The 26100-nt window shown below is 41.5% G+C and overlaps 1 protein-coding gene across 5 annotated transcripts in view; it reads right to left on the bottom strand.

Annotated features, from left to right (window-relative positions):
• Positions 1 to 26100, bottom strand: part of PCDH17 (protocadherin 17) — a 166161-nt gene that overhangs the window by 94395 nt on the left and 45666 nt on the right. For 3 of the 5 annotated variants that reach the window (XM_063125982.1, XM_063125984.1, XM_063125985.1), the window contains exons 2-3: positions 6330 to 6388; positions 5996 to 6168 (exon numbers count right to left, since the gene is read on the bottom strand). In XM_063125982.1, coding sequence (XP_062982052.1) covers positions 5996 to 6168; positions 6330 to 6388 — 232 coding nt within the window. Of the gene's footprint in view, positions 1 to 374; positions 418 to 5995; positions 6169 to 6329; positions 6389 to 26100 lie in introns of those variants that run through there. The other 2 variants (XM_063125986.1, XM_063125983.1) reach the window with 2 other exon arrangements.

Genomic DNA, 26100 nt, shown 5'->3' with positions numbered 1-26100 from the left:
ACACATGATGAAAAATAATGATATTCCTATATGTGTAATGTATTTTTTTCTTTACACAATTTATTTTCTGTTCTGTTTCGTTGATATACACAATAAAAAGGAAAACAAACCAACCAGGATATTTCAGTGGATTTTCTTTAACTCATTAAGCTATTCTCTTTTTCACTTCCTTTGTGAAGAGCTGGAGTAAGGAGAATCATTAGCCCTTGCACTACATCTGTAAAATACTTCCTCCTGTTGAAGACTTACATTTTCTTAGGTATCCATCCAAACACATCTCTCTCTCTCTCTCTCTCTCTCTCTCTCTCTCTCTCTCTCTCTCACACACACACACACACACACACACACACACACACACACACACGATGATTAATCTGTCCATCACTGCAGGTGTTCAGAACAGCAGATCACTCCAGTCTACATGCAAAGAATGGAAGAGTTAATATCAGCTGGTTGCATGAACAGTTTTTGATAAATAGGATCCTTCACCCAGAATACGATGACAAATGCAAACTTTTCAAGAATGATTTGTGTTATGACACCTATAAGCAATAGGAATGGTTGACTAAATCTGTTTTGTTTTGTATTTTTGGACTTTGTTGCATATGACAGCCTACAGTGTTATAAGTGCTGCCTCCCCACCCACCCCCAAGTCTGATTCTTTTTTTAATAAAAATTCTGTGGCCCTGTGGACCATCTTCTATCAGTCCCTTGTGGAAATTCTGAAATTACACTGCATGGAGACTCCAGTGTCCTCGGCTCAAAGCCAGCAGTACCCAAGATATAACATTTGCTCAATTTTGGCAAGCAGCTCTACTCTCTGAGCAATGGCACCTCTAAATAACTCCCAACTCCAGCCTATTCAGCCTGACTTGAAAATGTTTTGGATAGGCTATATCAGCCTTCCCCAATCTGATACCCTTCAGATGTATTGCACTTCAGCTCCAGCCAGTATGGCTAAAGGTCAGGAATTATGGGAGTTGTAATCCAAAACCTCTGGGGAGCACTAGTCTGGGCATGGGCCAGGGTATTTCTAGGCCTAATAGGATGCATTTCAGGCAACCACCTGGGTCCTATTTTATCAGCCCCCCTCCCATGCTCCCCAATCCAACATTTCGGATGTTTTCTGGCAACTTGTCCCTTGATGCTGTTATGAATTAAGGTGGACATGGTTTGCCAGGCAAACCAGGCAAGGCTACAAGAAGTTAATGGTGGACATAACATCCTGTTCAATAGCATTTTGACCTTCACTCTGCTTTTGTAAATATCACCATGAATGTCTTCAGCCATTGTAATGAATAGGGATTGTATAAGAGCCCTGGTGTCTTATTTATGAACAAATAAATAGTTCCTGTGTTTTCTATAGATAGCAGTAAGAACATAAGAAGAGCCCTGCTGGACCAGGACAAGGGTCTGTCTAGTCCAGCACTCTGTTCACACGGTAGCTAAACAGCTGTTGACCAGGGACCACAAGCAGGACACGGTGCAACAGCACCCTCCCACCCATGTTCCCCAGCAACTAGTGTATACAGGCTTACCGGCTCGCATAATGGAGGCATTTCATTTCATTTATTGCATTTCTATACCGCCCAATAACCAAAGCTTTCTGGAAGGCCACAGCATATACAACACAATACAAAACCTTTAATTTGCATGTATTTTAAACAGTTTAAAAACAAAGTAAAAGCAATTGAAAATAAAACTACCAGCACATCATAAAAATTAAAATGTATTCTATTCTGTCAAATGCCTAGGAATAGAGCAAAGGGTTTACCTGGCACCGAAAAGATGCCAGTCTTGGCACCAGATGGCCCTCACTGGGAAGAATGTTCTAGAATTGGGGCAGGGTGAGGAGGGGAAGAAAACTACTCTCCCCAGTTACCAACCTCTAAACTTCCCTTGGAGGAAGCACTCAGAGGAGGGCCTCAGGTGTTGCCTCCAGTATACACACTCATTCCTATCAAGAGAGGTGCTCCATCAAATATGGTGGTCCTCACCTGTGTAAGGCTTTATAGGTCAAGGCCAGCACCTTGAATTGGGCTTAGAAAAATATAGGCAGCCAATGTAATTGGTGTTATGTGCTCAGAACCTCTGGTTCCTGTTCTTAATCTGGCTGCCTCATTTTGCACAACCTACTGCTTCTGAACAATCTTGAAGGGGCAGCTCCAGGTAAGATTACCAGAGCGTACACTACTGAAGCCAAGTTATCTCTGTCCAGATATGGGCGTAGCTGTGCCACTAGCCAAAGCTGTTAAAAGGCACTGTGCCACTGAGGCCATGTGAGCCTCAAATGTCAATGATCTCCAGGGAAACCTACGAGCCTCCTCTTTCAGGGAGAGTGCAACCCTATCCAGAATAGGGTGAACATCCTCCATCCGTTTATAAAGATCCATTTAGAATTGAGTTTCAGTTTATTAGCCCTCATCCAGTAAATTGTCACAGCAAGGCACTGATCTAGCACATCCACAGCCTCTCCTAGTGAGGATAAAAAGCAGAAATAGAGCTGTGTGTCATCAGTTACTGATGGTAATGCACTCCAAAACTCTGGATGTCCCCACTCAACCATTTCATGTTGACGTTAAATAGCATGGGGACAAAACCAAACCCATTAAACCCTCAAAACCTAGCCTGACCCCCAACTGAAATGGATCCAGATAATCAGTCTCATCCAAGAGCATCTGGAACAACCACGTGCTCAAGGATGCTGTCCAGAAAAGGTACATTTGACACTGGTCTGAAGTTGTTAAAATCCTCTGGGTTCAGGGAGGATTTCTTCAGGAATACTCTTATTGCTGCCTCTTTAAGGCAGCCCAGGCCCATTCCCCTTCAGAAGGAGGTCCAATTGGCTGTTCCATCCCTGCCAGTTTAAATAAGCCATGAAGGACAAGGATCCCATATGGAAGTGGTTGCATGAACCCATCCAAGCACCTAGCCAATGTCCTTGAGCTGTCCTTGTAACTGATCCAACAAAACTGGACAAGGCTATGTTTCTGGATGTCTCACTTGAATCACTTGCTATACTGGAGTCTAAGTTCCAACAGATGTAACAGATTTTATTTTGGAAGTGCCTTGCAAACATATCACAGCAGGCCTCAGGTGGATCCACGGTGTCCTAAGGGCTAGCATGTAATAAGCTTTGGACAACCTTGAATACTTCACTGTGCAGTGCACAGAGGACTCAAAAGTGGCAGTGAGATGTTGTTTCTTTGCCACTAAAACTGTCCCTGAATATACATACCCAGATCCAAGCCAAGCAGTTTAAAATTATTTGGTGGTCCTTAGACACTAGTTCTCAGCTTAGCTTACCTCACAGAGTTGTTGTAAGGTTAAATTCCTACTGGGGGTTTCTTTGAGGGATGGAAGAAATAAACTGTACTTTAACTTCCCTCCAAAATCTTACAGTTGGCAAGGAAGAGATGTACCACCCCTCCTCTTGCAAATCCCAAGACATATTGTGAATCTTTTTAAAACTTCCTTTGAAATGCCTATAGATGTTTTGTCTGCGTAGAATTCTTCTTATAGCTGTGCAATTCTTTATATGGAACAATTTTGGAAACCTTGTTCAGTGTTTCCCTATTATAAAAGAGTAGGCATATGTTGGAAAGATTCTTTAGAGAGAGAAAAATCTAATACTGAATCTCTATACAGATCAATGTCCAATTATAAGTAGAGAGTCACCGTGGCAAAGGTGGAGAATCACTTTTTCTGCATTTATTACTAGGAAAACAGGTAATGACTTGAGGTTTTCCCTCAAACATATACAGAATAAATTGCAAAGCAACGTTCTAAATATTCTACACAGCAAAACCCACATTGCATTCTTGACATGATCAAGAAAATGAAGCCAAGCGTGCGTTCGCTGATGAATGTGGTACAACTCTGACTGTGCTTGAGGCAAAAATCTAGTTCTAATTAATCACCAATTAATAGAAAGCTTAGAATGTATTTCTACTTAATTATAAATATAGCTTCTCATTAGGAAAGACTTAATTAATCAATTTTTAAAACATCCTCAATGCTGTGAATCATTTTCCACACAACAAGCTGAAATGACTAATGGAGATAGGAAGCTGAATTCAAAATAATTCAGCTGTGTTCCTCCTCACTGCCTGGAAGACTACAAGCAAAATGTACAACACACATGCAAATGCACACACACACACACACACACACACACACACCAACACACGCACACACACACACACACAGAGCTGGTGTACTCAGTTTAGCTGGCACTGGAAGGAAATGGTGGGTTCCTTTTGAAATAAACAGCACTTCCAATTAGCAAAAGGGACCATAAACCAAATCAGACAGACTTTGAAGGAACAGAGATGCTTATTCTCCCACTAAAATGTAAGCCAGGAACAGCTACTGTTCTGCTGTAAATTGCATCAGTAGTGTCACACACACCTATTTGTAACTCTTGTAGGGTGTAAATGGTATGATTAACTAAATAGCGGCCCAATTACAGGTGTAATCTACCCAGGACTGCACTGCCTCCACCTATTTCTATGAGATGGTGGCCTTCAAACTGTGTTTCAGGGAACATTTGGGATTGTTTGGCAGCTTATCAAGGGGTTCTCAATGAGATTAGTAACGGTAGACAAGCTTCCCCTGAAAGGCAGCTTGCCTGCCATGTGGATCTTCTTCTGCAACATGCAATTACAGGATGTGTTGTAGAGTATATGCCTAATTCTCACAAGCAACAGTGAGGCCTAAAGCGTCTGGATAGTGCCTGGAATGTCATGTGAATGCACTCTGGTATATGTCCCAGAATCCTCTACAACATGCAAATAGCTCAGGGTTCCTTAGCAGACAAGCCAATGAAGCAAGTGATTCCCTGAAAATACAAGATCGGAAAACCGTTGCGATGGAGCCTATTTCCAATGGCTTCAGTTCCAATCTGATGAAAAGACTGGAAGGCATTTGTGTACTGAGCCCTCTGTCTTCTTTTGACCATATAGTAGCCTGATCTTAGCCTCAATTATTTGGAACCATTGATTTCAATGGGGCTTACTTCCAAATCTACTACGCTTCGAATTGCAGTAAATGCCTTATATTTGAGAATAAAATCAATCTTGGGGACAAAAATGATGAAGTGACCCTTTATTGGGATCCTTTTTGATTTCAAGCATTTATCCTCCTGCACACTACGTAACACAGCAACAAAAAAATGTAAATGCATAATCACACTATGCCCATATATTTTCGCACAGCAAATTCAATTACCACATGATAGCTCAGTCCTATGAACCTTCTAATCGTGACCCTGTTGATGCAATGAAGCATTTAGGAAAGCAGCATCCCACCTGTGCATAAGGGAAGGGCACATGCGATAAATCAAACCATTGCTCTAGTCATGGGAATCCAACTTGACTCTTCCAGACATGCTATGGAAAAACGGCAATAAGCTACACATTTCTAGAAATCCCCAAGAATATAAATATAAATACCAGGATCCAAAGAGCTGCTTTATGCTTGTCCTCAGGTTAGGGAATGCCCAGTTGTATTTTTTTTTTTTTACTTTTGTTTTTCAATAGCACAAACTACTCCTTGAACATGTGGCAGGGTTCTTTGGATCCCAGCTATAGATTTAATAGTTGTGGTAATAGATATATAGATATAGATATATAAGCTACTATTGTCAATGCATCACTGTTGGAGCTGCATAGGCTGTCTAACTGTGTATTCCATTTTATGTTTCTAATTAATACATATGTGTGTGTATATATAAAACATATAAACAAATATGTGTATGTGTACTCTGTGTGTATATTTATGTGTGTGTGTATGTATGTATATTTTATATATGTATGTGTGTATATTTCACATGCATACATACACAGAATATGCCTTTGCTTTGGGATGGCTGGAAGATTTAGTATTTCCTCTGATAGCATTATCAGTGGGCTTGTCTAGTGTGATAAACTGCAGGAGCAGCAGTAATAGGTTTCTAATCATTGCAGACTTCACAAGCAGTGGTCGCTTCACTCACCTTGTTCGATTGGCTGGCTTTTAGTTGAAGTCGTTTTCATCTTGAGTGCCTCCCTAACCGACATGTCACAACAGGAGCCTTTGTTAGTATCTTGGTCACTGTCAGCCTGGTCACTGTCCCCATGCCCGCTGTCTCTCAAGCTGGCTCGTTCAGGGTCCTTGAACGTGGAGCTACTGATATTTGTGCGTAGAAAGGAAGAGAGCAAGAGAAAAGAGAGAGAGGAAATATGTTAAACTTGTATTTATTTTCCCCAATTTGAATTGTAGTCTCTGGCAAAGCAATTTTGACAAGAATGCAAATGGGGAAGCCGAGAAAGTTATTTAATAGGCCTTACCTTTGAACAAACTGCTGCCTGCTGCCCATGTAATTGGGCTCTGCGGGAAAATTGTCTGTCTGTGAAAGAGAAGGAAAAAAAACACATCTAGTTGTGCACTGGACAAATCTCCTGCAGAGCAACAAGATTTCCTAGAGGAGAAATGATTAATAATTCAAATAATATTTTCCCCCTTAATCTTCAGATTTGTACATTTTAATTAAATTGGAAAATGCTGGTATATAATTATGTACTCAGAACAATTAAGTGATCCTGGTCCACAAATTACCTGCTAAAACAAACAAGGGAGATTTACATAAGTGACATGAAAATATGTTTTGCAATTAGATAGATATATAAAGCTCATCTTAAGCTTCATATTAAGACAAGTTCCAGTGACCACATTTTGTTCACGATAGCTTACCATTACATTTTGGCTACCACACGTGCAGCATTCTCAGAAATGCTCTAGACGACCAAGTGCACCATACAATATATACTGTTGAAATGCTGTTTATTACATTTATAAATTTCACAAACAGAGAAAGCTAAGAAAGAAGGGTTCTGGGCTAGCTCATTTTCACCCCGATATGACAGCGTTCTGTGTGTGGATTCCCCTACACACATTGGAAATAATCAGACATAAAATCACTGAACCTTTCTCTCCTACAGTCTGGGACCTCAATGTCTTCAATGCTTTTAATAATGTTTAATGATTAATATTGGGGGCGTTTGGGTTTTTTTGTACTTTATTGTTTGGTTTTATGATTGTAAACTGGCATTTGTCAGTTGGCTAGTATTCAAATCAAAATAAATACGTTGCAATTTATGTCATTTGCCTACAACAATATGATATTGTGCCCACTACAAAAGAGGGTTAGGTGTGGAATCTGGACTGGAGTAAGTTAGAGTGAAGACAGATCTAACATTTTAAGAGTAGTGGAAGTAGTTTGAACCCATATTTTCTGCCCTGGAAAGGCATTTATTTTCAGGACAATGAATTTGCATTCAAACTACATCTTCCACACTTAAAATGTTATGTCTGTCTTCACTATTACTTTAAATGGAGGGGAAACTATAGCATTTTTCTCAAAGGGTAAGTGAAAAAGGAATATGAAAGCTGTTTATGGTTGTCAACCGTAATCAGATGTAGATGTAGCTCTAATCCTATTTTTTTCTGTAGTCTATTTGTCCTCTCAGTTCTCTCACCTACTGGGGTGAGCCGGACACCACGTGTGCTGCACAGCAGGTGATGGGTGGGTGGGTGAAAATAGGTTTGTGAAAGGACCAGGCCACTACTCATCTCTTGCTCTGGTGAAAATATTATGCCCAGTGTTCAAGCAGAAAGCCGGCAACCTGGGAAGTTATTCATTTTCGCAAATTTGGTTAATCAAATGTAAGTGCCCTTACTACATAAATTACCTAGAACTACTTATAATTTATGAAGTTAAACATCTGCCTTGTGGCTCCTACTATGGACCAAAAGGTGGGATATAAATACGATGGCTACAAAAACAAAGTTATTTCTTTAGATAACAGGTTATTTATTATAAGTAGATAAAAGTCTCTCTCTATATATAGTTTTAAAAAACACCTTAATTCAACTTGTACATTTCTAATACTAACAATATATAGAAAGTAACATACATATAGGCATTTGGGCTTGGCAACAGGGTAAGAAGGGGGAGAGTTAGACTCTGCAGCTGAATTCACTACTAGAAGGTGTGATAATGCATAGACATAATTGCAAAGGTGTTCATGGATTATATCAGTTCAAAGTGAAAATGAGGCACCCTGTGAATTCACATATTTAAAAAGTTAGAAACCATGCTCACACAAAACAAATGACAACAGAGGGGAAAACTCTATTCTTCCCTTCTCCCTTAAATACTAGTTTCGTATGTGCACTTATTTTATGGGGAAGCCTCACCTGTTCTTTGTGTGAAATATGCTCGTGTCTCAAACTCACATTTGTAAGCTATACACTTCTCTTGCCCGTAGGATCTGGCTGTAGAGAAGCACCTTACTGACAATTACCTTTCTAAATACGTCCAAAGGGCAAATAGCTGTTTCAAATTTGTATTTTATTATTTATTTATTTATTTATTTATTTATTTAGAATATTTATATACCGCTCCCCATTGAAACATTTCGGAGCGGTGTACAAGGTAAAATGAAAATAAAAACAGAATAAAATAGTTAAAACAAAATTTAAAAGAAGCAAAAACAGAAATCCAAGGCTGCAAGTTAAAGAAAGGCTTCATGGAATAAAGATTTTTCAGGAGGCGCTGAAAGGAGTACAAAGTTGGCGCCTGCCTGACCTCCAGAGACAGGGAATTCCACAGGAGGGGGGCCACCACGCTGAAGGCTCTTCTCCTGGTAGATTCCAATCGGAGGATGGATCTTATGTGGAACCACCAGGCGCAGGCCTGGTGCCAAGTTGTTTAGGGCAATTTTATCTTGGTTGTGCTTTTATAATGTCTTTTGTATCATGCCCAGGGAGCTTTGGCTATTGGGCAGTATAAAAACGCAATAAATAAATAAAAAAATAGTAGTTCCTGCTATTCTCAATAGCATCATCTCTTAGCACTTTCATGTATTTAATAAGTTCCTACACAACCTACATTCCTCCTAGGTCACCAACAACAATTTCAGGCTATTTATGTTGGGAGCTTGTGTTCTCCATTGTTTTTTTTTTAAAAAAAATAGAAATCAGGAAACAAGGGCAAATATGATGGATGTGTTTGATTTCAAGTCTCTAGAAAACTCTCATTGGCTTTAATAAGTGCTTCCAAGCATTGAGGGATGATGCAAACACAGCAAATAAATAACTGAGTTTCACTCTTTGGTATTCTTAGAAAGAAAAGAAAAAGGAGTTTACTTTCATCCATTTAATCAAGCGAACAGTCAACTGGTCCCAATCCTGCCAAACTTAAACCCCGTTTCCCAGGAAATGTTAAGTACAGGCTTAAATCTCTCCCACTGAAACCAGTGGCCTATTTTGTTTTGTTTTTAAGTGCTTAATTTTGGCTGGATTTTATCCGACAATTGCAGTTTAAATTATCACTGAGGGTCCATTTGAATTGATGACACTTGAGAATGTTTCATTATTTCTGAGGTGATTTAGTTCGTGTGTGTTGACTACCAAAGAGAACAAACAAGAAAATGCCAAACAAGACCTTTCATTCTAAAAAGCCAGTAGTAGCATTTAAAAAATAGATTTTAAGTTCTCTCCCGGATCCTTGGATATGCACCTGAGAGTTCAAAGGCATCTATAGTAAGATATTGATGATGTGCAAACTTATTTACTTTTCATCAAATAGGTTTAATCAATTATTCATTAAAACTAGATGTTGAATTGACTGAAAATGCATAAATTATCTGATAGCCAGAAAAAATAATATATTATGAACATTATCCAGACAATGGGCACGTCTAGACCTCCCAGTGATCCGGGATGGAGCGGGGAGGATCTCGTGGTATTCTGCCAGTGAGATCCTCCTGTTTGTCCATACGCAGTGCATGACATTCAGGGAGAAAGCAGGGATGTCGTGCCCGCCATTTTCTTTTTATTGAAGACAAGTGCACGAGCTCTCCATCGCAAAAGTTAGGGGGTGTTGTTGTTGTTTTTTAAAAATTGATCCCGCTCCCCCCACCCCACCCGCTATGTGCAAGGAGCACCTGAGGAGCTCTGTGCCCGGTTCCTGGCTCCTCGTGTTTACTCGTGAGGAGCCGGGAAGAAAACGGGATGATAGCTCACACCTTCTGCAGTCTCGGCACGATCCTGAGACTACGGGAAAAGTCGGGATAGAAGTGGTGCCAGTTATCCTGGAGAAATGGAAGGATTGTCCCTCCCTGCCCCCGGGATCCCCTGTGCATCATGTGGACACACAGGGATGATCCCGGGGCGATCCCTGGGAAAAGGCCTCATCTAGACACGCCCAATGTTAAGGACTTTAAAGGGTGCCTCTAGATAAGATTTTTGTCTGTGCTCTTGCCCTACTTCATCACAAAACATTTCAGTGAGGATAGGTGAGTCCAAAAGCAATGCCATCTGCCATTTGAGAGCCTCCCATGTTTTCCCACCACACATACAGTCTGTTAAGGAGGGAAAGACAGAATAGCTGCCCAATGTCTTTTGAGTGGCAGCACTAGGAGCCCTCCGACTGGAAGCATTCAACAGAACAGTTTCAGTGGAATCCTATACATGTCTACTTAGAAGCAATTCCCAGTGAACTCAATGGAGCTTACATCTGAGTAGACATGTAGGATTGCACTGTCAAGCATGTGCTTCTTTCTCTCCCACTACAATCAAAAGAATCAGAAGTGCTTATCACGGGATCAGATCCTAGGTTTGGTAATAACCCTATTATAACTCAATGAATTAGTACAATGTAACAAGGTGCAGAACAGGGGGTGTTTATAGGATCTGTAGAGACAATCCAAAAATTAGAACTGAATCCTTCTTGCATTATCTTCTCCTGGAGTTCTTTGGGCAAAAGAGTGCAAGAGTGAGGGTGGTATCTTTCACAGAAATCCAACCACTGTATATACATGTCACTGCTCCTTGCAGCTGACTTGGTGACAAGGCTCCTATTGTGTTCTGCATCGCTTCATGCTGCGCCTCTATGCTCTGCAGCATCTATGAGCTCTGCAACATTATCTAGGGCTATGGTGCTTGTTGTGGGAGGCAGACACAGCAGGCTGCAAGATGTGCAGGACTGGCCAGGACAGAACAGGAATTGACCGCCGTCTCCAGCATTCAGGACACTCTTTGTTCTGAATATTTAATGTGCATGAATAAAATAGTGCAGAGTGTTGAAACCAGCAGCTCTGGGCTTCTCCACAGGCCTCTGCTACTACCATGGTCTGTGAGAGAAAATGATAAAATTCCAGAGACATAAACAAAATGACCTGCATCCTATGTACTAATAGCAAGCTCATTCTCCAAGTGTGGATCCTTATGTAGCTAAAACGGCATCATACAAGCACAAGGTGGAGGAATTAAGAAGCCTAGAGGACCCTCAATGTTTGTACCATTACACCCACTTTAGGAGAGAAATCCTGGGGTTGAGGTAGGGCCTACCAAAAAATAGTCCACTGAGAACAAAGCATGTTCTGTGGCCACACAATGCCAAATGTCTGTTGTTGGGGGATGGAAAACCAGGGAAGGGAGAATCCTGGAAAAGACCATCCCTGGTCAGCCCCCCACCCCAAATAGAATCATTACAAACTGAAATATTTTGTTTAAATTCCCAGTTGCCAGTATACCATGGGGGCTGCAAAATCCCAGTTGCAACCACTGGGCAGATCATAATATATGCCACTGAACTGACACCCTAACCCCAGCACCACTAAACCTAAGGACTATTACTTGGGGTGGGAAAATCCTGCCAGTTCTGGTCTGGAAATAATCCGAACCTACTGGATTATTTTCCACTCTACCTTTGGAAATAGAAAGGACTGCTTGTCTGTCTGGCCCTACATAGAAAAGGCACTTTGAGTTCCTTGGAAGTTCATCAGACAAACCACTTCACTCTTTCTCCCATCCTTGCAGTCGGGTAGGGACGAGGAACACTCCACAACCATGTGAAAAAATCCTATTCCCTTCTGGAGCTCCAAGGTTGGGAAGAAATTAGAGGGCAGTTGCCACGTCAAGAGCAAAAACGTGGAACCCTGTCAAAACCATCAGTTACTTCCACCAATGTATTATGGCTCAATCTGGTCTATCACTGTCATCCTCCAAGGAGTCCTCCAAAACATATCTTTCTTTGATTTTAAATTTGGACAGCTTTTCTAACATTGACCCACTTATCCTTGACTAATTATCGCTTCCCATAAAACTGACCAAAATCCTGTTCATGAGCAGTTCAGCAGACTGCATTGCACAAATCCAGTTTGGGTACTGTAGTTCTGTTACCCTGGAGGGTTAGTGTCCACATATCTACTGCTGATTAGGCAGTATTTTCCTTGTACACTTACTGTACTTTGCCTGTCACACGGCCCCAGTGTTGGCACCTGACGTGATGGCGCAAATACTGGACCTGCTGCAGCTGACATCCAGCCTCTTCATTTCTGCAGAATGCCCCTGGGCTCTGATGGAGGGGCCAGAGGAATTCTGGAGAAATGAAGATGGCAGTGGCTTCTATTGCAGCCACCTCAATTGGCACTTTCCTTCTGGTGGTGAGAGTCACCAAGGCAGCACTTGGCCAAGGTCCCCTCCAACTGAACACCAACCCTACAGCCTCACGTCTACACAACTTCTGACCCACCAAACCAAATGCTGTCCGTGGTCCACTTGTCAACCTAACAGCCCCCCTCTCCTGCTTTGCAGTTCAGGCAGTTAGCAAGCAGGAGATTTACGGCTCTCTTTTCCATTAGGTTGATCTGCTTGTGCCTGGACCGAGGACAAGTATGAGTGTTGCTCGTTGAACTGTGTCATGTGATGGTTACGTCCTTAAGCCACATAATAGGAAGCTTAAAAGACTGTTGGTCTCACTTAGTATGGCTATGTTCCTTTCATGAGTAAGAGCTAGGTGTCATTTCTCTTAAAATATTTTAGGGACTTGGGTACATTCCCATGAGTCAACGTCATCTCCAGAGCCATCTGCAGATATAATCCATGGTGACACACGCAAGCTGCTCAGAGATAAGACCTGTGAACTTGAAGGCTATTGTGATGATACTTTGATTTAGAGACAGGCACCCACTAAACGAGATATCAGTGGTGGACTCTATGCTCGTTATTCTCACTCGCAAGTTTTTGTACTGTAGGAGCCCAACGGTGAATTCAAGGGCTGCTTCTGCAGCCTTGTTGTTCATGTTTTGTTTTGTTTTGAGCCCTCTAAGCTAGTTGCAGGTCTTGTCTTTTACTTTACATTATACTTGCACATATCTCTAGATGAAAGAATGATAGGCAGAAGGAGACTTGTGTTTCTAAAATACAATTTAAGAAGCAGCAAGCTGGCTAATTGCAGCACCACCACTTTTGAAGGGCTGGTTCAGGCATAAGTAACAGATTAATACCAGTAGCTTTAACTGTAAGTCGCCTTGTGGGCTCTACTTTGGGCCTGAAAGGAAACTCATAAATTTACTACATAAATAAACACCCAAACCTACACACCATGGTTTATTAAACTCAGGATGTGCGTCAGGTCTGCATACTCCCCCTTCCCCTAGTGGGGTGGCTTCACAGCTCTACACACAGGTTATTTTAAAACAGGAGGTGTTGAACTTCTTCCAGTTCAAGGGCAAAATTCCCTTTTAGAGAAGCTCTTGAGAGTCACATTCCTGTGGTGGGTGGGGCCAAAGACAAAAGGGGCGGGACCAAAGAATCTACAAGATACCAGCATGTTTTAGCTTCAACTGCCCATAATGAAGGCTTTGCTAGACCTGCCGGGATAAGCCGGCAAGGAGGCAGGGCGACAGCGCGCTGATGTTAGCGCGCGCCGCCCGGGCTTCCAGACGCGGGACGCGCAGGGATGTCGGATCCCTGCAGCGTCCGCCACTTTTTTTAAAGTTTAAAGGGGCCACGTGCGGCCCGAAGACTGCGGAGAAGGTAAGGGATTTTTTTAGTTAACCCCCCCATCCGCTCCTGTGTGGTCTCTCCTTCTCCCTCCGTGTGTGTGTGTCTGTGCTATGTCATCTCTCCTTCTCCCTCCGTGTGTGTGTGTCTGTGCTGTGTCGTCTCTCCTTCTCCCTCTGTGTGTGTGTGTCTGTGCTGTGTCGTCTCTCCTTCTCCCTACCGGGATCTCCCCCAGCCGATGGGCACAGCACTCAGCGCTGTGGCCAGTCCGCGGCTTTTTGCAGCTACTCACGAGTAAGCGAGTAGCCACAAAAAGCCACGGAAGTAGCTAGACGTTCCCCAGCCCCCACCTCAGGCAGGGCGAAAAGCTGGGGAAAAGGTGCGCCATAAGCGACTTCGCTTATGGCACGTTAGAGGAGGCCTCAGGGCGGCCTGGGCTCGGATTCCCCTGTGCGTCATCTGGACGCACAGCAGGGAAACTGGGTCTCAAAGCGCGCTAAGGCCTCGTCTAGGAAGGCCCTTGGAAGAGACATTTCAACCTTTTAGAATGGAGAAAAGACTGCACAAAAGCCAGAAAACCACCAATCGGGGGTCAGGGGTGGGGCCTGTGTAAAGGACCTCACCTTCTGGGGAACCCCAGAGGGACAGATTTGGCCTCAGGTCTGAGATTCTGCACCCCTGGCTTAAACTAACCGTTACAGTTTCCAACTATATTCAAATTACAAAATTGTGGTTTAATCACAGTTTACTTACTTTCTGGTTTCATGTGCTAATTAGTATGCTCAGGAGTAATAAAATCAGTTTCTCAGTTCAGATATCATGGTAAACTGTGATTTAACCATGATAGAAGTGTCACAGCTGGTACCAGAGGGAAAAAGGGATGCAAGGAGAACATGGACCCAATGATCATCCTTGGTTTAACAAGGCTGCCTCTACACAAAGTATTTATTGTGAGCTCGTGATTGTTCACTCACAAAAGTTCTCAGTTCCTTTTCATGATGTCATCGACCCCTGATTCCTCACCCGTTTTTTTTTCAAGCTGGAATCCGCCATTTTATAAGTCACAGAAAATGTGGTAATAGATTAAAATCATGCAATATAGCAGCACCATCTGCTGGTGGTACAAATGAAACATAAGGGAAGTAACTGGAAAAAAAGAAGTGGTGGGAGAGGACGTGTATTGTATCGATTGCTAACCCACGTCAACTCCAGAAGACAAAGCCCTTGTAAGGCTGTGGGATGTTTGCTTAATGTAGAGAAGCCCTTACTGTTACTTCTGGGCCAACCCAGTGTCAGACTCAGCACTCAGTTAAAGGATGTGATGGTCTGTATTTTAGAACATGGGTTGCACTAAACAGCTGTCAGTTTCAAGCAGAGTTCATGGAAGGCAGGGGTGTATTGAACTTGACATTTTTCTCAGCAACTCTTTCTTCCCAGTCACTTTTCTGCTGGCTAGACTCCAAGGCTGGAGAAAAACTGCCCTATGTGAAAGGAGTATGGGGTAAAGAAGTGGACAAAGGAAGGGTCCAGCCCACTGCTTCTTCTCCACTTGAAATTGCTGCCTCCAGCCACTTTACAGTTGTTTGGTAAAACACAGGTCTGCGGCCCAAGCCACTTCCTCTAATTAGTGTAGGCAAAAATAATGGTTATTAAAAGTATACTGAAAGAGAGACAGGTAAAAGTGTAGGGCTCACTCTGTGCTATAGCCAGGTCTATAGCCCTTCCTGTTCCTGTTTTGGTATGCCACACCTTGGCTTTCAGTGCCAGTTGTGGTGCCTGGATTACAAGTTCATCATCCACAACCGTGGGCCCTTACAATAGCTTAAAAACTGAATTAAGTGAATTGCTGTGTACAAAATGTTTTGAAACTTTTTGCTTCCCTCGAAACTGCTCAGGTATTTCAACCAGAAGAACTGCCAAAGCTATTTTCAAATTTCATTTTAGGCAAAATTTGGTGGCAACTCAAGAACATACAGTAATAGGCTATATCAGATTTCCCCCAACTCTGTGCCCTCTAGATGTTTTGGACTACAACTCCCATCAGCCACAGACACCAAAGTCAATGGTCAGGAGTGATCAGAGTTGTAGTCTACAGTGCAATATGGCTGTAAGAAAGGCAAATGCTATTTTGGGCTGCATTAATAGAAATATAGCTTCCAAATCACGTGAGGTACTGGTTCCTCTCTATTCGGCCCTGGTTAGGCCTCATCTAGAGTATTGCGTCCAGTTCTGGGCTCCACAATTCAAGAAGTATGCAGACAAGCTGGAGTGTGTTCAGAGGAGGGCAACCAGGATGATCAGGGGTCTGGAAACAAAGCCTTATGAAGAGAGACTGAAAGAACTGGGCATGTTTAGCCTGGAGAAGATAAGATTGAGGGGAGACATGATAGCACTCTTCAAATACTTTAAAGGTTGTCATACAGAGGAGGGCCAGGATCTCTTCTCTGTCCTCCCAGAGTGCAGGACACGGAATAATGGGCTCAAGTTAAAGGAAGCCAGATTCCGGTTAGACATCAGGAAAAACTTCCTGACTGTTAGAGCAGTACAACAATGGAACCAGTTACCTAGGGAGGTTGTGGGCTCTCCCACACTCGAGGCCTGCAAGAGGCAGCTGGACAACCATCTGTCAGGGATGTTTTAGGATGGATTCCTTCACTGAGCAAGGGGTTGGACTCGATGGCCTTGTAGGCCCCTTCCAACTCTGCTATTCTATGATTCTACAATATAGAGAATCACTAGGTTGAGGAAGGTTGGGCTGTGAACGAATGGTCTGACTCCACAGAAGGCAGCTCCATATATCTTTCTGAAAGAAGAGACATGAAGAATGAGCTTTAGGAAGCTGTTCAGCAGTTTGCCCTATAAAGATTGTAGCTCTCAGGTTACATCTGCATGTATCCTTACAAATGGGTATGATTCTTAAGAATCTTTAAAACACACACTGACAAGTACTCCTTAGTAGTGGCTGACTATAGATCAACTGTGAAGAAGGACGTGTTCTCTTATTAGGATGTTGGTAGTTTTTAACGAAGATGCTGCTCTTAGTCACTAAAGACCACAGATGTTCCATTCCACCAACTTATTATCATTGTTGGAGTAAAAATGGAATTAATCATAGAGTTTATATCAGTCCTTGATTCTTCATTTGGAGAAGCCACTCAGTTTCCTCCAAGCCCTACCTACATTGATTCACACACACACACCCCTCGTTGCTGGCCATTTTCAGCAGAGGCAAAAAGATAATAATAATGATATGAGATCAGACATTTAGTATTAACATTTTTGAGGGAATGCACATCACTGTGTAGGCAGATTTTAAAGTAATTGGATTTTGTGGATGTGTTTTCATTTAAGGCACACTGCAATATGAACAAGTGGCTCTTTATTTAACATGCTTCAGCAGCCATGAAGTTTTAAAAAAGAAAGGAAAATTGTCATCTTTTGACAGCAAAAATATACTTTCAAATATAATGTAATTTTGTTTAAAAAAAAGAGAGAGATTTTAAAGAAGACCTTTTTCTATTTTCCAATATAAGGAAAAACTGAAAATATTCATATTAGTGTTATTAAAAAAATGAAGACAATGGCCTAAGCATAAAACAAACGTAGAAAATGATTCAGGACATAATCCACTGTTAAGCTCTCTGTGCTTGCCCCATTCATTTTTAAGGGACTTGCACAGGGGTACATCTTGTGGTTGATGCTCTTGAGTACCACTTCAATGTTCGTATGTTGCTCTTCAACTATTGTAAGGCCAGTTCATACATGCATCTAGTTTAAATTACTGTATGCTTAATTTCTGAGAAACCCAAATGTATAGCTTGCTCCCTGCATACGTTTCTGTCCCTTGACAGTTTTTCAGCATCCACTATTCCCTCCTCCTTCTCCGCCACACACACCACAAACACTGAAACATCACCGTGCAACCTCCTTTGGCTCATTAATGCTTGACTTCTCAGTGCCTTCTACCTCCCCCATTCTCTCATACAGCTTTCACTAGTTAACCTTTAAATTTCCTTTTAATTTAATTTTCTTAGTAAAACTCCTTTCCTGTAAAAGCTCTGATCTTGTCTTTATTACTCTGTCTCAGGTACTTTATGAGGGTGCTCCACTACCTAGAGTAATGCTCCTAATGTTACCTACACTGTGCTCTCAAAAATGTTGGGAAATGTGCTAGTTTCTCTGGACAGCTCTACTAGACTAACAACAGCCTATTTTCTGCAGAATATAGCAAGGGCCACAGATGGAAAAGGTTTGCCTAGCACTAAAGTAAAATTTCCCAAAACCAGGTGCCAATGATTCATGCTCTAGGTTTCAGACACATAATGAGAAATGAATGTACATCCTGAGGAAAGATGATAACAATTGTCTGTCTCCACTCCAACTATTACTGTGCTTATCCAACTATATTTTTGATGAGCAATATCAGCACCATGGTCCTTTACATGTGAACTGGTTAATTTGCCTGTGAAAACAACATAACTGAGGATTCTAGAGCAGATTATAAAGTGCTCAGTTGGTAGATATATTGACTAATAATGTAGTGATCACTGGAAGCCAGCATGGATAGTCACACAGAAGAGGGCTGCATTCTGTTCTCTATTATTCAAGACTGTAGGACATGAAATAATGGGCTTAAGTTACAGAATGCAGTTTCCAATGAACATCAGGAAAAACTTCCTAATGGTCAGAGCTGTCAAGCAACGGAACCAACTGCATAAGGATCTGGTGCACACTCCATTGTTAGAGGTGCAGATGCAGAGACTGGACAGCCATCTGTTAGGGATGCTTTGAGCTGGATTTCAGAGGGTGTTGTTCCTTCAAATTATATGATTCTATGAACAACAATACAGTGTTTTAATTTGCAGTGTACAAAACGAATGTACAGTGAACTTACTTGGAAATGTTTAATGAGTCTAATTACCTACTAATTCTATTTAGGATCTCATTCTACATCTCAAAATATTAAAAAGACACTTGGATGTTAGAAGGATGATTGGATTTGATGTGGACCATTTAGACTTGACCCTCACCGGTAGATTTACTATCAACAACTTCATGTTTCTTTTCCTCAACTGTCTCATTGGGAAACAACTACCACTGAGCCTTTAGTCACCCAACGAGACAGTCATTGGGAAGAAATAGATTTGCCCTTGCTAGCAAGTGAAGGGGTGACTGTGACGTTTAAAGGGCACTGTGTGGTCCAAGTAAAATGCTATTACCCTTCTCATTTGACTGCTGCCTGAGATTTTAGAAGGATAATAGTACGTTATCTGGGTCGCACAATGCCCATCACCCAATATATCTCTTCTCAGCAACTGTATCATTGGGTGACTAACTGATACAATGGCTCAATGGTGGATGGTTAACAAGACAGTTATTGAAAAGAAACAGACCTGCCATTATGTAGTCCTTGACACATGTACTCACCCACCCTTTGATGCAGACAGAACATGTTTCATTGGGAACTGCCCACCCAAAGGGAGAAGCAAATGCCAGCTTCCATCCTCTGAAGCTCTTGAACTTTCCAAACTATTGCTTTATACAGGCACAGAACCCTGGAAAGACTATGAAGAAGAACTTACTCTCTTTCTGATCTTGTATAGAACCCTGGGTGGTTTTGGAGCAAAAGTGGGACAGTTACTTCACTGTAAGAAACTTTTCCACTTCCAGATATAAACTTCCAGATAACTGTTCCACTTTGAGGCATCTGTGACATAAAGTGTGATACCAGTTTCCTACATTTAAGAAAGCAAAGCCCAAAATCATGCAACACATACTTTGCAAAAGTCAATATAACTATGGGGCTGTCTATATAGTTTAAAAGCACCATGGTGGCGGTGTGATGGCGCTGCATTGGTTATAATATGAAGCAGCCACCTCCCAGCCACCACGGGGCTTTTCCATGAAGCTGCACACTGGAAACATCAGGAATATACCCTGACTTTTCCTGCTGGAGCGAGGTCAATATGGCTCTTCCGCTCTCTGTCCTTGCTCTGGTGTCCTGCTGCGGGCACTCCTGGGCAGAAGGTGACCTCCAATTGGTCACCAAAAGCTGGGCGAGGGACAGGGGGTGGGCCTGGCGAGCTGCATGGCCCCTGGAAAGCCCACATTATCTCTTCCTGTGAGGATTACTTGCTGCCGTGATACCGCAGTATTTGGCAGAAAAGTGACTCACACTACATTTATTTAATGGGTCATAGAAGAAGACGGGTTTTTGTTTTTTAATTTCCCCTTCCTTTCCTTCCCCACTTTTAAAGGAATTGTGTGTGTGTGTGTGTGTGTACGCACTCATGATTTAATTCTTAAGAGACCTATTTTGTTTCCAATAGTTTTCTTCCACATGATATATCTGCTTTTATTTATCTTCGGTCAAAAAGGCTTCCAGAGTGTCTTCTAGATGAATAAGAAACAAGATGTTCCTCTGTTCAGGCTTACAATCTAAAAGATATGACACAAGAAGAAAAAGGGATGCAGAGGAAAGAGGAAAACAAGTAATCTCTGAGCTCCATCAGATGAGCAGTTTATTGCACACTCATTGCTGGGCACTCACGGATTTTTGCGGGTCCCTGTCACGACATCGTCTGCTTCCCATGCTCACCCCGCCCCTTCTGGCCTTCCTCACACGACAAAAAAAAAAAAAAAACCTCAGAAAGTCCAATATATTTTTAAACATGGAAGTTGCCACTACCTCCTGCTGTGTGCAGGAGAAGCAGCGTAATTACAACGGCCAACTGAACGGGCCTCATGGAGGTTGCTGACTTCCTCTTTCAAATGAGAAAGTAATGAGCAACGAAAACAGGGGCAGAGAAGTGGTGGTAGTTCTGCACCAGGTGCCCATTTCTGTCTTAGAGACAAACCTTTGTTCTCATTGCAGAATTAGATCCATAAGCCTTTCTGTACTTCTGGTCATGTATCAGAACCTTTTAGAGTAAGCACCACACACTACTTGCCTATAATAGTCATTGAATAAATCCCTGCTCCTGAAGAAATCAAAGGCTGAAAACAACACGCCTACAAAACATGTCAGAAGAATTTTGACATTCAAACTGTTCCCAGAAAGAATTGTCTTATTAGAGGAAGATTTATTCTAAAATCTAACGAAGACTTAAACATTAATCAGATTTATGAATATGAAGCTGCTGGAATATTCATAGATCTTTCCCCCAGAATTACAAGAACAAGTATCACATTTTCAAAACGTATGATTCAATGCTGGCCTTATTGCATGTAGGTGTTCATACCTGAAACTGTAATAAAGCAAAATGTCTTTGCTGACTTTAACTGCTTTTTAATTAAACATTACTAGAAAAAATGAAATGGAACATCTCTACCCTTTATCAGGCTGCCACTTAATATCTCATTCAAGCATATTCCAGTTCTTCCCCTGGAAACCTTAATTCCAAGCATTTCTCCTTCAGTGCCACAGTAATTTCACATTATGGCAATAGTTGTGGAAGACAAGAGAATTATATTCTGCCAAACCTAGTTTGAAAGAAAATGCAACAGCCGTGGTTTACTTAGAAATTGTATATATTTTGGCTCAGAACAGGGAGGTTTTGTCTTTAAGAAAGGACGCGCCTGTGTTGGCTAGAAGCTTTTCAAATAAAAATAATCAAAGCTATACCAGAGTGTTTCTGATTATATACAGATCGCTGCTGACTTAAGAGTACCATCTTTTTTGTTTTTTCTCAAATGCATTTTTTGTGGGGAAGCAGAACAACAATAAAAACATATTTTGGCTCTATATCTGGCAACTCGCCAGACCACAAAATTTTGGCTGGTTATTATCACCGTTTTTAGCTATCCCAATTGTAGTCTGAAATAGGCAAGTTGGGGAAGTATACACTTGTGTGGTGTTTCACCAAGTGCATGAACCAAATCATCCCTGTACCAAACATGCTGCATGCAGTCAAGTATTTCTGAGAATGTATGCATCCCATCTTAAGTGCCGATATACTGATACAATATATTGATACACCTCACTGCAAAACTCCACACAAGCTCACCCAAAAGCCACTTTGATGACAGACATGTCATGTCTGCCACTAAAAAAAGTTTCCAGTCTGGAAAACGCCTCTCACTGAGGTGGTAAACCTGTGTCTGGGAACCCACAGACCTTTAAGAAAAGCCAAGCAAAGCGTACCGAATTTTCAGTGCCTAAGACATCTTCACCAAGAATGAACAGACTTCACAAGAACCCCTGCCAAAGTTCACAGTCATGTCACTGACACTGTGGGATGTTTGTGAGACTTTATAAATTCTGGGAGAAAGATTTACAGACTAAAAAAGCTGTGTATTGTATTGTATTGTATTGTACTGTAATGGTAACACTGTACTATCGTTAGCTGTGGTATGCTGTGATTTTATGTGGCTAGCTGTGGTTTTATGTAGCATGCTGCTTTGGGGATTTTCAGATAGAAAAGTAGCTATTAAATATAAAATAATTAAATACATACATACATACATACATACATACATACATAAAATATTAAATAGTTCCAAGAGGCTAAACCTTGACACCTTCCACTAGGAAATATGGTTCTTGGGTAAATGATGGTTGAAAGGTCCATATAGCTCAACAATAAACAATTATTCTGATCTCCACATACAAATCTTTGACCACAACTTCAACCAGGGTAGTGCCATAGCATTGTGTTCAGATGTTTCCAGGTTCAAATCCTCAGCATCTCTGCATGGAGGTGTGAAAACTACTGATCTGTTTCCAGAAAATGTAAACAATACTTAGATGGCCCAAACAGTCTTGCACAATTTTGGCCTTCTATGCTGAACATAGTCCATCAGCCATTATACTAGCTTACAAAACATTCAATACACCACCTGTTTGGGGTGCCAATCTGCCATGCAGGACCAAGTACATGTGTCACAAGTTGTGAGTGCCTTGCCTCAAATACAATACCAAACTGGAAAAGGTCCATGAATCTGAGGTTGCCAGGCAACCATTTTCACCTTAACATTGCCCACATTGGAAGGTTGATGCAGTTGTTGGTTAAGAAATAATCTCTTATCCTAAAATGGTGGGCCTTCATAACCAGTGAGGTATTGTCAAATACAAGATGCTTAACAGCTCACCCTGTGCCTGCAGTCCTAAGCATCAAATACAGGAGGCTTATCACACCCTCAAGTGGAGGTGGGGAGGCCCAACCTACTCAATTTTTGTTCCTGTAACAGAGGTTTGATGTGCTGAAATCATCAAGGAAGCTCTTTGTGGCATGAAGCGAAATATTATCAGCAGCTAATTGCTATAGATCTAACGGCTGTTAAAGGAATAGAAACAGGAGACAGACAAAACGGGTGCATTTAGCTTGGTGGATCTTGTGCAGGCCTCCCCATTATGGTTAGAGAAGTGCTAGTTTGGACTTTTAAATCCCTTAACATATTAGGACTAAGATACCGCAAGGATTCTGTCTCTCAACATATGCCTACATGAATGCTAAGATCTTCTCTGGAGTGCCCCTGTAAGGTGCCCCAACCCTTTAATGCTCTCCCCAGAGAGGCTCTCCTGGCACTGCCTTAATGCTATTTCAGTGCCAGGAGATATTCCCCAGGCCTTTAAAAACTGTTTTAGCTTCAAATCTGATTTTCACCACCGCCCACCGTCATGTGATTTCATGCTGCGTTTATTTTGTTATTAATGTTTGTTTGTTTGTTTTTCATTTTAACTGTTTTCTTTTCCATGTAAGTTGTGAAAGATAGTATAAAAGTATCCAAATAAATAAATAAATAAATAAATAATAGAAAACCATGGAAGGCAAACAGTATAAACATTGCAACCATGGTATTGAACACATGAAGGAGAAATAGAATCACACCCACTGGCCCCATCCCAGCGTTATCTCGGAACAGAGCCCAGACACAAAATATACAGGTGTAAATTCTGTACACATGACTGGGGCCCTGCCTTTCCATGCAAAAGCTCCATTCAGAAATGCCTCCCTGATCTGCATATCTTCGGTAACCACAATCATAATGCCTGCACAGTTCTTCAATATAATCTTTTAAAGCTCAAAAAATCTAAAAGGCAGAACCCCAGGGAAAGAATATGTATTTTTTCTGACTTCAATTTTATACCATATCATTGAAGCAATAAATTCATCCTATCATGGAAAGCATGGCTGCATTAACTCTCTGAATACATGTCTGAATGTTTGTGTCTTAATAGAAAAAAACAACTTCCATAGAGAATTTCTTAAATCTCTTGCTTCCCCTTTTTGAAACAACCAGTCTTTGATCCTCACTAAGATTTTAGCCCCCCCAAAATTGCTGACTGATGAAGTGAGGAGAAGTTAGATCTTGTAGTATCTCAACGGGGATTCTTAAGATAAACTACTCTTCTGAGAAGGTAGATGAGGTTCTCGTAAGAAGTGCCAACTATCACAGTATATAAATATTTCTAGTCAGGAGAGAACACAATAGCTTTTACTTCAACCATCACCCAGCAGAGTCAATAAATAAACTTAATGAAATTCATGGCACATTATTACGTTACTCAGTACGGCTGCTATTCATTTAAAAGAAAAGAAAAGAAAAAGCTAAAGATTTTTGAAATAATTCACAACATGTCAAACGCTTACGAGTGGCACAGCTGAGATGGATGTTTTAAAAAGGATCTATGAAGACTATGTGACAAAGCTCGGCTTCACTTACATCACAGTCAAGATGGAAGTACGGGAAATTGTAACCAAATCTATTTTGCTCTAACCCACCTGCATTGTCGTATGAAATATATTCACATCATTCACCACAGGTATATTTTATTTACAGAAGCAGCACTGCCAATAATAAATAACCACATTTTTGGGGGGGAGGGGGGAACCTAACCTAAACTTTAGAATGTGCTTCCCTGTCAATTAAGCCGCAGATAGGTTTTATCATTCTTTTCCCCCCATGTCAGTTTAATATATTGGATCATATTAAGAGTGCTGGGCTTGTCAATAAGGCAGATCAGAATCCTATTAAAGGAGTTACCCTGCCAATATAATTGGCTTCCTATTTATTGAACTATCCAGTGTTTGCAAAAAAGCTGTGAAATGGGATTAAAAGGTTACATTGGGTGCATCTGTCTTGACGTTATATAAATACTGCAGGAATTTGATCTCATGGGATGAAGGAACAGCTGCCTAATCACTTTTTCCCCCATTACAGGAACTTCAGACATGAGTATAGCAGAACAGATAGGACATTAAGTCACACTCGCTTATCACAATATGTTGCTTGCTCTCCCTAAGCTACCATGTAATTTTACAAGGCACCCTACTTTTGTGCCACACATGTAGAAAATAAATGTGTGTGTGCATGTGCCTAGACTGTCACATCTGTGTGAGGTAGGACCTCTGCAATTTTTTTTTTACAGAGTCAGAATGAAGAAATGCCTAGGAAAGAATACCCAAAGGGCACCATAACTTCAGCATTTATGCTATTTCTGTGTCATGCTGTAACTGGCACTCTCCCTGGAATTGGAATTCAGAAATATGATCTTAGTGTAACTTAGATCCAGGAAATAATTAGGAAGGGTAGTAGCTCACACATTAAGTAGCGCTAAGAAGTTCAGTAACTCTTTCGTTTAATGGATACCTTGATGAAGTTGAACATTAGGTACTTTGTAACCAGACTGGCAGAATATGCAAGAAACCATTAAACCTGAGATATATATTGTGTTGGCTCAAACAATACAAAGGATTAAGTACCATAATTGCATTTTTAAAACTGCTGGGTAGTGCTGTGATCGAAATTCAAAGGTCTAGCTAATATTTGGATTTGAAATGACATAGTCCAACAAGACAATTAAAGGTCTGTGAATTATATTAATAGCGGGAGACCCAACACCCAGGCACATTACAGCCCTCTTACATCAAAGCATCCTGCAGAACTTGTGACGAGCCACATCAAACACAGACCTCTGGCTATATGTGTTGACCCAGGAAAAGCCCATTACACCCTTTGTTCTTGCTGCCTTCTTGCAACTGCAAAACAGCATGTGTCAAGCACCTGTCAAGCCACAATAAAGTAGCTGCAGGGCTGCGTTCAGTCTGCAGCAGAGGATATGCAGGCCTGTCGTAGGATAGAAGCACACATTACAAGGGAGACACGGTGTTCCCAATCCTGTGTTTCTCTCATAATGGTCGTGAAAGAGCAAGGGTGTCTACAGGTGAGAATTACAAGGTAGGAGAGCTTCCTAACACTTCGTACACACCCCATCAATTCTCCCTCACAAATGCACCCCTCTTGCCACTCGCTAATTCTCCCTTA

This window comes from Elgaria multicarinata, chromosome 5, assembly GCF_023053635.1.
Source record: "Elgaria multicarinata webbii isolate HBS135686 ecotype San Diego chromosome 5, rElgMul1.1.pri, whole genome shotgun sequence".
NCBI lineage: Eukaryota > Metazoa > Chordata > Lepidosauria > Squamata > Anguidae > Elgaria > Elgaria multicarinata.
This window is presented reverse-complemented; position numbering and strand designations above follow the sequence as displayed.